General features: G+C 32.2%; 1 protein-coding gene across 1 annotated transcript in view; it reads right to left on the bottom strand.

Moving 5' to 3' along the window:
* Window positions 1-3272: 3272 nt before the first annotated feature.
* LOC131853851 (RNA polymerase II elongation factor ELL) overlaps window positions 3273-14540 on the bottom strand; it is a 51509-nt gene continuing 40241 nt past the window's right edge. The window contains exons 8-13 of the mRNA XM_059204916.1: window positions 13937-14169; window positions 13157-13276; window positions 12721-12811; window positions 12045-12216; window positions 11065-11202; window positions 3273-7988 (exon numbers count right to left, since the gene is read on the bottom strand). Coding sequence (XP_059060899.1) covers window positions 7935-7988; window positions 11065-11202; window positions 12045-12216; window positions 12721-12811; window positions 13157-13276; window positions 13937-14169 — 808 coding nt within the window. The 3' untranslated portion in view covers window positions 3273-7934. The remainder of the gene's footprint in view (window positions 7989-11064; window positions 11203-12044; window positions 12217-12720; window positions 12812-13156; window positions 13277-13936; window positions 14170-14540) is intronic.

Genomic DNA, 14540 nt, shown 5'->3' with positions numbered 1-14540 from the left:
AAAAATAGCACTCAAATAAGAGGAGTTTATTTGCAGCCCTGGATGCGCACCATTAGTCCTTCCGCGGATTTAGATTTTTGGAGTGCCATTTCCACTCGCCCGGCCAGCTACGGCTAACAACATTAGAATAGTTTGAACAAAAAACCGAGTTGATATTCAGGTAATTCGAGTTAACTCGAGTCATGTTTATTAAGAGTTACTACAGCTCTAATTGATATGTCAGAAAGCACTAGTGTGACCAAATCGACATTTGAAATTGTGCCAAATCGAGAATTTAGCACAATTTATAAGGAATGTTAATAAAATATAATAATTATTGTAATATGTAACTTCATAGAACACTTTTTAATTTTGAATAGCCATTTTTTATCGCAACATATTTTACGGTTTCATATACTGTTTAGAGCAAATTAATTTTTTTTAGTACAAATACTAAAGTCTAACTCCAGACAAGTTGTTATACCGATTCACAAATCAGCTTAATCAAACATTGTCATTGGTGTTACCAATGACAATGTTACCTAGATTGAAATAGTCTTGAAATTGAAATTATTACTTCTTATTATCGTTTTATGTACCTAATTGGAATGATAACCAGCTGACGACCCACTTGATGATATGTGGTAACCGTCGCCTTTACTAGCCTTAAAGTTATCTTGAAAATAAATCATATAATTTATTAAAACCAAAATTGTACCGAGGCAGACGAGTCTTACACATTTTAGCCAGTTAGCTTGTTTTGGTTGAAGGGTGGCATAAGGCAATGAAAATATTGAGGCATGCAATCTTATTTGGGATCGCAACCATGAATGGTGAAAGGGGCGTTACATGATAACGTGATGTCATATGTAAATGCCATGGTTACAATATACCATCAGGTGGGCAATGAGTTTATTCGCCATAACAGTGAGATTAAAAAAGGTTATGCCTCTTACATGTCATGAACAAGCAATTGTTTAATGTGATAGGGTTATCACCATTTATTATCTTTTGCAATTGCTCATAACTGTATGGCAATAAAAATTGCGATGCGGCCTTACCAGGATAACAACGTGTTCTGCAAATTATATGTCCATATCTAATGTAACTATAGTCTCTTCAGGTAAATAAATTAAACGACAAATATCATTGCATATTATTCTTTTTATATTTTTTTCATCAGTTTAAATGGAAAATACAATTTCATTTATTTATAATGTTGTCATTTATTGTAAACAAATATATTATAAAAGATTTACATATTACTATCAAAACAAAATATTCACAAAATGGCAGACTAACTAAACAATTACTTAGCTGATTCTTCAAGCATGCTAACAATTGCATCATTTTGAGCTAAAAAGAAGGAGAAAGTTTGGCACTGATCCCATAATTCAAATAAAATGAAGATGGCATAAATGCACATTGCAGCATCACTATCTATCGTTTATGATTAAGTTAGTCTGTTTATCCAGATTTGAATAGGTACCTTTTATAACGATACTCTTCACAACCTCTCTTCAGCTCATATTTATTGCATGATGTAATACTGACTATTCTTACAACTTCGTTCGCATCTGCGACCTATCGAAGCCTGCACGGAAAGGGCAACGCCAAAGAGAGCTTACCTCTGACTATGGACTCTGTGGTAACTTGATAGTTAATCATTAACTAATCTGCTGCCTCATTTATAATCGAAATTAATTTTTACTTAATAAAAACAACAAACTCTGGCTCCTTTCTAACAATACAATTCCATTGAATGGATAAAATCAACTCAATTTAAACATTCAAACATATCATCAATCAAATAAAAAAAGTACCTCTTCTCATGTCTGCATTACCCTGCCTTAACAAAATCATACTATACACATAGATAGTTGACAAACAAAAATAAAAAGCAATGGAAGAGGCCATGAGCAAATGAAATTATAATTATAAGTAACATTTGACTGTAAGGCAATTCCAATAAGTATGCTTTGTTTTGTTCAAATAATGAACACTTTGAGTAGCAATAAGGCTAAGTCTCTTCCACTGTCACAGGAAACGCCGAAAGGAAAAGTATAATTCATAAATTGTACCTATACTTTGTTTATACTCTAATTTTTTTTTACATTTTAATAATTTAAAAACAACCAGTACTTGGTCGAGAAATTTATATCCATTTTTTTTTGTTTATTTTATATTTTGATGAAATATTTAAAAGCTAATTAACGTGAGCCGATGTCAGGATTCATAGCTAGTCGTCGTTCGCTCGAACCGGCTGGCAAGTTTCGGTCTCTCGTCCGCCCGACTCGAGCTTATATAACGCATCTATACACATTAACACTACCGCATTGTCTATACATCTTGACTCATATTTATAATGCACTGATATTTCGAGGGCACGTGGAATATCGCAGCATTGTTTCATCGCGCCGGAACGCGGGAGCCGCCGCCGCGCTATCGGCCCGAACCGCCACACAACGTTCCATCAAATTCAATATTTCCCTCCTCATAATAATAAACAAATAAAAATAACGCTACGATTATATCCCTTAACGTGTCTAAATTTCTAATTCGTACTCTATTTACATTGACATAATACATAATATTCAATTGTTCGGTTAATCGACAGTCTTGGTAGGACGATGTCGAGCCCGGACGCGCGGGGGCGGCAGACCACTGATTACTGTACAGCAAATTTACAATAACATTTGATCAGCATACAAACTCAAAGATCTATATCTAAAAATTAATATAAGGTAAAAATCATGTACGCCCGCCTTAAGCCGCTATAATATCAGCTATGTTAAGTAAGATAACGTGTTAGGTTTGCACATGACAAAATGCCACTGGATAACATTTGATTTAAATAAAATAGGCCAAATTCATTGTTTAGATTAAAATACGGGGTCAACACAACCTGAGTGATATTCACTTAATTAAACCTTGGCAAACATAACATATAAAAACAACGAGAGTGGTCAGTTTGTCATGCCGCAAAGAACGATATATATTTGGAAATTAGTACTCCTAATATATCACTAACTAGGATTTAAGAGAAGATGACGTCACTAGATTCTAAATATAGTCTATGCTGTACAATGTGGACTATGATACTTTATTGAGATATTTTTTTCCTTTGTATAAACGTGACAAAATACAAATATTTCTGTCCAAACATCCTAATAACTTATTCGGTAACAAACGAGTAACATTTTACTCCCTTTGTGACAGTATATTACAGTATATAAATGTTGATTTAATTACATTAGATAGATATCTTATCGTTTTATAATATAATATTATATATATATTAAGTATTTAAGTGGTCAGAAAATTGTAAATACGTGTCTAAAAAATGTGCCGTCAATTACACTTGAGACAACTTGAGCGTAAAAACAATTGTCTCAAATAAAAGACCGAACAGATATTAGACCTTTGCCTACTGGATATTCAATGTCTGTAAAAATATAATTCACATTTACACTATTCACGTAATGGGTGCGACGATGAACAGTGCTAAATCAACGGTTCAGACGAATGGAATGCATCATTCACAATATCCCACTTCAATTATCAACAACTTCCCCAAAACGACTAACATAAGAAAATCTCCGTGACAAACAATATAGTTAGTAACTTTCAAATGTTACTATTACAATAAAACAATTGATAGTGCTTAAACTAGTGGTAACAATAACTTTAACTGTGTGATCCTATCAAATTGGTTTTAATTTTAATATTGATAATAAAATTTATACTATGCGCATAGGGGAGGCAAGCGAATTGTCAATAAGAATTGAAAGACAAATATATAAAAATGTGATTTCTCAATTATGTAATGTGTGTAGGCGACGATGAAATATTCAGTAAGTTAGAACTACATATCCAATGTCTGATTACAGTTTCGTCGTTTACATAATTTTGATTAGTAACAACCCATTGAAGTTCTAATTTAAACGAGTTGCTATGTACAATGGATTAAATAAATAAAGAAATAAATTAAAATGCAAAGCGAAATTTAATCTTCTAATATCATGACCACAATATTGAGCATTTTAATGAGTAAAAAGCGATTAAAAAATCCACAAAAACACTTTCCCTGAGCAACAAAAGGACACTTACTTTTGAATTGACCAAATAACTTGACATATTTAATGAGTTTCTACTGATTTTGTATAATACACATAAAACAATTGACGATTCTTAATGAAAAATAAAATTAACGCCATTTTGACACATTAATTGACAAAAATTAAGTGAAATAACAGTTTTCAACAAGGTTTTGTAAACCTATATGCAAAATGGTTACATATTACTATTATACATATAATTATACGTATTTAATAATAACAAAGTAATACATTATACATTAAGTGAAAATAATTTTTAAAATGCCTGCATTGAATAAGGACGCCCTTGCACATATTCTGTATTGGAAAATTTGGACAAAATGACATCGGCATTTAATAATAAAAATCAGAATTACTTAATGCTAAAACCATTTCAAATAGATGGACGTTAATCATAGGACAAATTATGTAAGACGGCTTTACACATTTGGGCCAGGGACTGGGAACTATGTTATCGTTCCCTGGACACAACATTGGTACAAACAACTAACTTTTATTACAATTACGGTAATATTTCTAGTTTGGACTGATTGAATCAGTTCAGACCGAAATAGTTCATAAGAATGTCATCTGGCCCGAATGTAGACTAAAATTACTAAATTTTATTGTGTTTTGGAGGGTATTTCCGAAGAGGACCAGAATAATTTCTTACTCCTAGTGGATGTTTTACACTGGCCGGTTGTTGCTAACTTTCAAGACGTTTCATTTGGCTATTAAAATTAATTCTTTTGTAAGCTTACACTTACTTTTTACGTATCAGCTCAGCCGTGTTATACCGTATACTTTCTTAAACTAACAACATTAATCGTCAATCTCTGTAAAGAGTTTTTTTTGTGACACAGATGAGTTACTTGTTTAAAGCCCTTACGATATTTACAAGATCTTTTTACGGCAATTACACGACATAGCCAATGTATGGAATAAATAGTTAAATAACTTTGAAAAGAAAATTGATAATATTACACTACCCATAACAAAATTTAACAAGAACATGATAAAATCTTCTTTTATAAGATACTACTATATACAACATGCAAGCTGGGCAAGACAAACAAAATATAATTGAAGTCCAACATTTAAAATATGGATGGACTGTTTAGAAGCTAAAGGGACGATATCTGGCTACAGATATAAGGGCGTTAAAAATGTACTTCGAAGGCCAATAGTGCTGTCAATTGACTCATAAAATTGTTGACATTGAAAATTTATTTATTACTTTGACTTTAGTATTAAAATTTGGCCTTGTCAAATGAGAAATAGTAAAAATAATTTAGCCAGTATAAGCAAATTCTTGAATAACAATAACTTCAGACGGCAATACTTTCGTATGGAATAAAACGTGGACGAACAAATATGTATCTACCATTGGACTATTATAATTAAACTTTAAACAAATTTACATATATATTATTTACATTATAAAATCAACCGGATTAATAATTAATTATAGGGAGGATATTTTTTACATCCTATAGTGTGATGCCGTATTTCACTATATTGTATTTTGCATTTATTTATTATCTATAATAACTTTATGACATATGCGGAAAACTTTAAAATGACATACTTCTTTCTTTTCAGTAATCAGTAAATAATGACATTTGAGTTTTCAATATTTTTATAATTTAAAATAAAAAATATTAAGTATATGCGGAAAATTAAGTTGGTTGTAAAAGCAAGTAATATACATAATACACACTAGATAATAATGAAAAATATTTTTTTCAGAATGGGCCCTCATGTCCGGGATTAGGCGAAGATTTTCTCTCCAAGAGACTCTCTCTAATATTTTGGTCAAGGCAATACCAATATAAATAATGGAAGAGCACAGAACTTAAATTATTTGTTAAATAATAATTATGCCAAATGACTAACTGAGAATGAATCGCCTTAACCATGTGCAGTCAGCCTCATCAATGTTTACTTTGCCAAATTGGCAGGCCACCCGTATGGCACGGCAACACTTCACTAATTAATATTATTATGTAATTAGCGGATATAATTTATGTATATAAGTATATTTAACGGTTAATGTATAAAAAGCCAACGATTGTCTTTGTAAAACTGAACAACAATTCCTTAGTATATAGACTATAAAGTTGTTCAGTCTTAGGAATATTGCTAAATTTTGGCTTGCTTATACTCTGGCCGTTACAATGTAAAACATGCATTTTAAGTTTATTAACAGGATATTCATTCATGGATGTTCAAATTTAGTAATTTTCTATAAACATAGTGCTTATTTGCCTAACACATAATGGATAGATATGCGTAAACACATCTCATAAAAGATATTCCATTTTACATTGGATTCGAAAGTCCATGAATAAACACACAATAAAAACTTCCCAATTCTAATATATAAATAATACACAATATATCCTATTTTTACACGCAAATGTGTATATTTGTAATTTATAAAAATAATAATCTGTTACATTGATATATTAACAACAAAGTTGACAATAGCCAGAATTTCCAATAATATCATGTGGCTTAAAAGAACGTTATTAATTGGAATCAACTGTAAAGAAGGAGAAAAAAATATTTGATTTAAACAATTTATGCATATATTAGACAATATAGACAGAGGATCTTGATTTTATTTAGATTTTAAACAACTGTACATATTAGTCGTATAACACGCCTTCACCCACCTGTACAGCTACCTTCTGGTCCTATGGTAATTAATATAACTTCACAAGTCCTTTTGTTCAAAGAAGAAAATATATTTTATTTCATATTGAATGGTTGTCTTGTTTAATTTGCAGAATATTTCTTGCCGGGATATTTTTATTATTATACGTTTTTTGTTATATTTACTTTGTTAAGCATGGTTGAGATTGTTAACGTTTAATAATAATAATTAATCATTTTTATAATAAACAATCATTATTTATTTCTTTCTTTCACATATTTTTTACAAATAATTTATGAAGTCCCTGACTTCTGAGGTAGGTATAGAAAATACCTTTGTTTCAGAAGTCAGATAATGAAGTTTAATGTTTTCATGGTTGACCCTGATATAGAAAAACTAGTAAATAAAACTATTTAGATAAGTGTGTTGTGTAAACGAAATTAAAAAGTAAGAAATATATAATATATGTATGTTATTTTTATAAAAATCATCCCTCTATGCCACATGTGTATCATTGATAATTCTGACTATTACAACTAAATGATACAATAAAACATTCATAGATATTACTCATCACGGCTTTTACAGAACAATTGAAACAAGACAGTACTAGGTATAAAACTACATTTTGAATATGTCTGTCACTTTTCGGGAGACATTTTTACATACTCAACAGCAAAAAAACGGCATCAAAAAAGTTTGTATTGAAATTACTGCTTGCACAGCCTCTTAAATTCACTATGATAAATATAAATCTCTGATAGAAAGGCATATAAGAAGGCAGTATGAAACGAACCGGAAATAGACAGTGAACGTTTCGATGCGGTTTGTTTGCACGAATTTTGTACAGTCAAACCGAACAATATACTTCGGGACTGTTCAGTTTTATCAAAATAACCGAATAGTAGCTATACATACCGGCAAACAACTTGGACAATACTAATACTAAGTAACATGCGCATTAACAATTTAACGTACTAAGGCGTGTTGCGCAGGTTTAATTATATTACACTTTGTTCAAGTCATTTACCGCCAACCGTATTTACCTGCGAAACGTGCAAGTTACTTCGTAATGGCGAACAGTTCCCGATGTACATGTATTGCGTAGTATGTGTACAGTCCAGTTGAGTGAGGATGGTTGTTGCAGTTAGTTGTAGCAGTAACTAGAGGCAGCGGGCGGGCGGCGAATAACTCGAGTGTCAGTACGCTTGCGTCGTGCTCGCCGTTGGAACTCGTTCCGGTTTTAAGTTGCGCTGAGAAAGAGAACAGAAAATAAAGTCAGTTTTGTATACATTGTTTTTCATTTACAAAAATTTATGCTTAACTTGAATTTTATGGCAGAATGACAACGGCTTTACGATTTGTTGTAGTAAAAATAGCTACATAATTTTTTATTCCCAAAATTACATATAAGTGTATTACATACCTAAACATTAACAAGAAACTTGCTTTTACTATTGTATTACAAATCAAGGAATAAAATCATTACTTTTTCCATTACATTTGTTGTTAAATTTTGCATTTAACTACAATTTATTCGCTTACATCTGTTTATTTTAGGATATTCCACTAAATATTAACTAAGAAATGCAGGTACTCAATCATCATATATTAAAACATTAAAACCGAATAAAAATCTTATTATAAGTAGGTGTATAATATCAAAGACAATTATTACTACTATTGTTATGGTGAATGCCAAATAATCATAATGAGCAATTTCATATTCACTTCAGACATTTGCCATAACCTACCTTAAGCATAATATTGGTTAAACTTCAGCTGTTAATCGCAAACATATTGTTCTTAGACCAGAACAAAGAAATCCTGACAGTGTCATCTAACAAACAGGGCTTCAGCATGAACGTCATATTTATATTTTATCAGTTTTATTGGAATAAATTTTATAAAACTTACTGGTAAATTTCCATAATCCTTTAAAGGCGTTGCTACAGACTTGAAATAGGAAAATAAGAAATTACAGTATAGTTTTAGGATTAATAATATATAATTCTAGCGCGGTAGACATTGTAAGAGTCTTGATACCTTAGTTTCACTTATTTTAGCCGGCAGTTTACTTTGTAAGCTGTGTTTCGGTTAAAAATGAGTAAAATTATAGAATACGAGGCATAATATTTTAGTTGTCTGCAATGGCAACGCATGGGTGGTATAGTGGGCATAACGTGATGTCCGTAGTGCTGTTCACGTATGTAGAAGAAGGTAAACACTTGGCATCAGGTAGACCCGTCAACTTGTTTTACCATTCCAATTGAATAGAAAATAATAATTCATACCCTGAGAATAACAATATATTATCAATACACACCCAAATGGAATATTTGTAAACAAATACGACTTATTAATATTCAATGTTGAACATTGGTTTTACCATAGATAATGAGGCATAGTCAATGACAATTTCATCAGTGTAATCTTATCAATTCTATGAGAATATAATGTGATGTAGTAACATACGTGCCTACGTACATATGATTAGATTCGATATGATTGATAAAACTGTTATAGATACAAAAAACAGCCTATGCATTATTATTTTTTGTACCTGGAATGGCCCACAACCTGGCGGGCCACATTATGTGTGTGGTAACCGTCGTTATATGAATGAAACCATGATATCATGTTATCATATGACGCCCGTAGTAAACGTGGTTGATCTTTAAACTCAAATTCCTTATAAATAAACAATAAGACTTAATACAATTACATTTTGTACTGGAATAGTTATTTTTTTAAGTAAACACAGAGTAATAGATAAACAATTGCTCACATACTTCAATTACAAATACAACTTATATTACAATAAAATATACAATTTACATGTAGTAGCTATATATTATACTATATTATTTGTTCAGTGGTATTTTTGCAGTGTTATTTAAATGTGCAAAAATGCAATACAGAGAATAATATAACTATGGCTCTTGTTTACCCAGTTGTGAGTAAAGTATTCTAGATAAACGAAGCAACATAGCATATTGTTAATTATAATGTTCAAGAAAATGTACCAACATTATTTTTGTGAGAAAACCATAATAATATTCGTTCTACCATCTTATCTGAAATGATAGAGCCGTTCTCGATACCCTGTTATCTATTATTAACATACATAAACTATACTGACTAATATTTTTGTTTATAATTATTTATTCATTACTGAGAATTTTTGGATATTGCGCAATAACGAAAGACAGAATTAGAAACAAGGTAACATTTATGTGTGATTCACTTATTCATAAATTCGAGGAATTCTTTTTTAGAGATAAGTGTTAATCTTAAAATCTAAGACTGCGTGTGGAGAAAAATAGTGTGAGAGTACACTCTTATACAGTATTGATGTTGTACATTCAAATCAGCTGCGTACAATCTCAAACTATGTGTTCTCTAATCTTATTACAAAAAGATAAATCTTTAGCACTAGTAATAAACCATTCACCAATGTATTCCTTATTACAAAATGAAGTTTATCTCTAAATCGTGATTCGTCTATGGAGAAAAATAGTTTAACAGTGGTCTAAATGCAAAAATACAAACTCCATTTTAAAAATTCTATTGTTAGTTGTAGTTTTTGGAAAAATATTTTAACTAAATTAAAAATATATTAACTAAAAATATTTAAAGCAAATTTTACGACAATAAAAACATATAAAAGACGTTAATTGTTATTTTTTCACTCATTTGACTTTGAAATAGTCATCATTCGAACGATCCAATAAAAATATCTCGCCGTTCCTTTTCTCCGTATAGGACTCCTACTAATAATTTAAAACTGATTTTCAGCCAAATAGTACATTAATAAATATTATATATTAATGAAATAGTTATAATGAAGACATAGATAAATAGAAATAAATTTATTTTTAGTTTATACATTTTTCTTTGAACTAATATTATTTTTGATCTTTTCAGTTTTCTGGTAAAATGGAACGTAATTGTACGGTGACAGACATGAGTGACTGATTTCTGTATGGAATACATAATGAACGATTTAACTGTAGTACTTAGTCCTGTTAGATCTGGATTCGTAATAATGTTAGGGTTATTCCAAGTATTAACTTTATTTAAACCAAACCATTTAGACCACGTTTCGTCCGAGTTTTAACAGATTTTTTGTAATAAGACCGTATGTGTTCACATACAAGCTTAGTTGTGAAAAGTATGTAAAATAGAAAAGTAAATAAATCTACAAAGAATTATATACCTATTATATTTTTTTTTTATATACAACGCTAGTCTAAATACTTTAATAGATACATTAGAAAGGAAAATCACCTCAGATAGATTAGTAATAATACAAACAAAGAAACTCACCAGATTGTCGTATTGACTGACCATCCTCTTAATATGCGTGAGCTTGCGGTGAAGGAAGTTAACGCGCCGCCGCTCGTGCTGGTAACCGGAGTCGTTCCTCACACGACGGTACTCCTCTTGGATACGCTGCTCTATGTTCTGTTGGATATTTAAATTATGTTAAAGGTTACACAGACGAGGGAGTAATTAATGATGTATATGTATTCGTAACAATAATTTAAATGCTATACGAGTCTGACAAGAACTTTTAAAATCCACAAACAAAACCTCCTTGGTTCAACATATTGGCACAACTGTTACTCCAGATGGGTTAGTCAGAGGTATTACCACCTGTTTATTTTCTGATGAACGCAACACCTATGATGCTCACATTTCGCTCGTCATATTTTGCAAAGCGGCAGGAGACAAGCCGTTCATAGCATTTTGTAGTAGATTGCCACTAGTGATCATTCATCACTAGATTGCTTGCTACCCTAATTATTTATGTAACAGCAGTGGTAATTGCGCAGGTTAGTCCCCTCCATCTCATTACAGTTATTTGAAGTAATTATAGATTTGCCTATCATCATCATTAGACGAAACAGTTGTTTGGACTTTGTCTCTGATATTATCAATTTATATAAATTAATCTCTGCACAAGAAATAATTACACAATCAGAAAAAACAAACTATAATTTTTTTACTACTACATTTTGATGACTATAAAACTTCTATTTTCTCGGTGCTAGTTATATATACTTTTGAATAGAAAAAATATTTCGCAACTTTGGATGAAGTATAAGATTAGAAATTACAAAGGTTCAAACCGAGATTCGAAACCCTAAAGTTGCTATCAAACTAAAACCATAAGGCAGGAGTTCTTTCTCAGGATCTTTAGCAGCTTGGTAAGTCTTAGGGTTAACTTTCGCCTGGTATGGCTGTAAAAATGAGATGCGGCTTAAAGTATTACAATAGTTCGAAGAAAAAGTTATTACAATTACCTGATGGTCCGGCGAGTGGGGTTGCGCGCGCTGCAGCTGCTGCTCTAGCCGCGTGAACAGCGCCGCCACCTGAGCGACGCGCTCGTACAGCGCTCTGTACTCCTTGTACAGTTGCGCGAATTCATTCTTGTACGCGCGCCTCGTGCTCGAACTCGTGATAGGCGGGTATTGCCTACAAATCAAAGACACACGTAAATCGTCGGAGGTAGACTGTAAAAAGCAGTTTGCAGGATTCAGATTAGGCAGTGACAATAGAGTAGTAGTAGTAGTAGAAGAGCCAAATATTAGTCCTATGAAATAGCATCGCCGCGTGGTATTGGTGGTGTCACCTGCTGACGTGATATTCGTAGTGCTGGTCATGTATATAAGCGACGTTAATCATCATAAAATAAAATATATTATTGTACATTCAAAATCCTTCACACCAGATGTGGTAGTATGAGGTATTGTAAGGTAATGGTTTCTGTGAAGGCAACACTTGACATTCCAGCATTTCGTTGGGTATATTTGAACCCGACGCCGTATGTACTGATTTCTCTAAATAAATAAATCATACAAGGTCCTATATTTATTTACATTTAAATCGAAGGTCAAAAGTGAAAGGGGCAACATGCATACAGTTGTTGGCAGTGACACTATGCAAATAAGAATAGTATTTGGTTGACATTATGCTTACCTTTCAATGTCATCCGAATCAGTCAATTTGTCGTCGGGTACGGACGACAATTCTGTATTTTCTAAAGGTTCCGTATTTGTGATGTCTTTTACTGTAAACAATATTTGTTTTTATATATCAATGGCCTATTAATATTCATTAATATAGGGTAAGAATCAAGTGAACATTTGAAAATGTAGTTAAACTAAACCATTGATATAATCAGAAATAGATATTCGTCGTATTCTGTACTTGATCAGTTACATTTAATGACCTACTATTTAAGTCATGCCTTTCACTTCCCTCGATACACAGATGATTCTACATTCTTCAACTTATGGTGCATTTAAATTAAATTTTCAAGATAATTACACATACAATTCTGAATATGACCGTAATAATTTTTATAATACGTAAGGTATAATAGGTAGATATTTTGTAAGATTGTACTACATACCTGTGATACTACTACTTTGCTCTAATGGGGGACTACTTCTAAAACCATTCGTTTTTACAGGACTGGCGCAGATTTCTTTAACAGTGGTAAAGTTGAGGGTGTATCCGTTATCCTTTTTCACTGTAAACAAAAAATATGATCATTGATTTAAATACCCACAGATAATAAACAATAATTTATAGAAATCCAAATGATTTCGTCCTTTGAAATGTTATAGAAAAATTTAAGTAACGAAGATGTAATTATGAATCATACACTGAGGTTTATTTTTCCACACAATTATTACATAAATTCTAAGAAGTATGTACATGAAAGGTGACTACATAAATTGATGTTGCGATACAGTATCTAATGCATTGGAGTGGTTTGATACTTTGCAGGTAATGTACGTATCTTGATCGGTGTTACACGACATATTTTAATATTGTCTCATGATACGACCATGTGGTTGACGCTCTGAGTTCTATTTAGACTCGGTTTTCCCTAACCATAAAAAGCGAGTGTGGAGATTCTTTAAAGTTTACACATTAGAAAATGCATTGCTGTTTATGCCATTTGGAATTTTTATGGCGTGATCTTCATTCATGCATAACATATTATATTGGTGAAAATTCAAGAAGGACTATCCTTCTTGATTGTACAACTTATAGATTAAGATGACCTTTCAAGTCATCAACAAGAAACAACTGTCTTAATTTGCATACTAAGGTTTGAATTGGTATTTGTGAAGTTTTTAACAAAATTAAACACGTACAGAGTAAGCTATAGAGAGATGTTTACCTGTGGTTCTGTCGTCCTCGTTGTCGGAGGCGTGCCGCTCGCCCGAGGAGGTAGTGGCGTAGCCAGAGGAGGGCGGCGAGGGCCGGCGGTAGTGCGAGATGCGTTGCTTCTTGGCCGGCAGCTCGTCGCCCGCGCCCGCACTGGGCCGCTTGCCGGCGTTGGGCGACGCACGCGGCGACAGCGAGTGTGCCGAGTCGCTACTCAGCGGTGGCGTTAGATTTTGAGGTTTCCGCCTGTACAAATTTATTGTTTAAGCTCATATTAGACTTGCCTTATTATTATTTCATATCGTTGACAATGGAAGCTAATATTTGTTTATGTAAACAATTCCCCGGTGCAAGTAAGAATTTGGTAGAATAATATGACACGCTATCATCTATGATCAAACAGGACTGCGTCATTTTTCGTATTGGAATTTTATTGTTAAGTTAATGTAAGTCAGTTACTTTTCTCTGGTGGACCCATTTGGACATCGATCGGTTTTCGAAGGAAGTCTTACGATCACGCATAGACATGCGCCGTCATAAAAAATAATGAAAAACCACCTTTCGTATTTAAGAGTTTAGTAATTATTTGAATTAACAGCAACGTAAAGCTACGTTCA

The sequence above is a fragment of the Achroia grisella genome, unplaced genomic scaffold, assembly GCF_030625045.1.
Source record: "Achroia grisella isolate CSIRO2021 unplaced genomic scaffold, CSIRO_AGI_Agris_v1 utg1186, whole genome shotgun sequence".
Classification (NCBI taxonomy): Eukaryota; Metazoa; Arthropoda; class Insecta; order Lepidoptera; family Pyralidae; genus Achroia; species Achroia grisella.
This window is presented reverse-complemented; position numbering and strand designations above follow the sequence as displayed.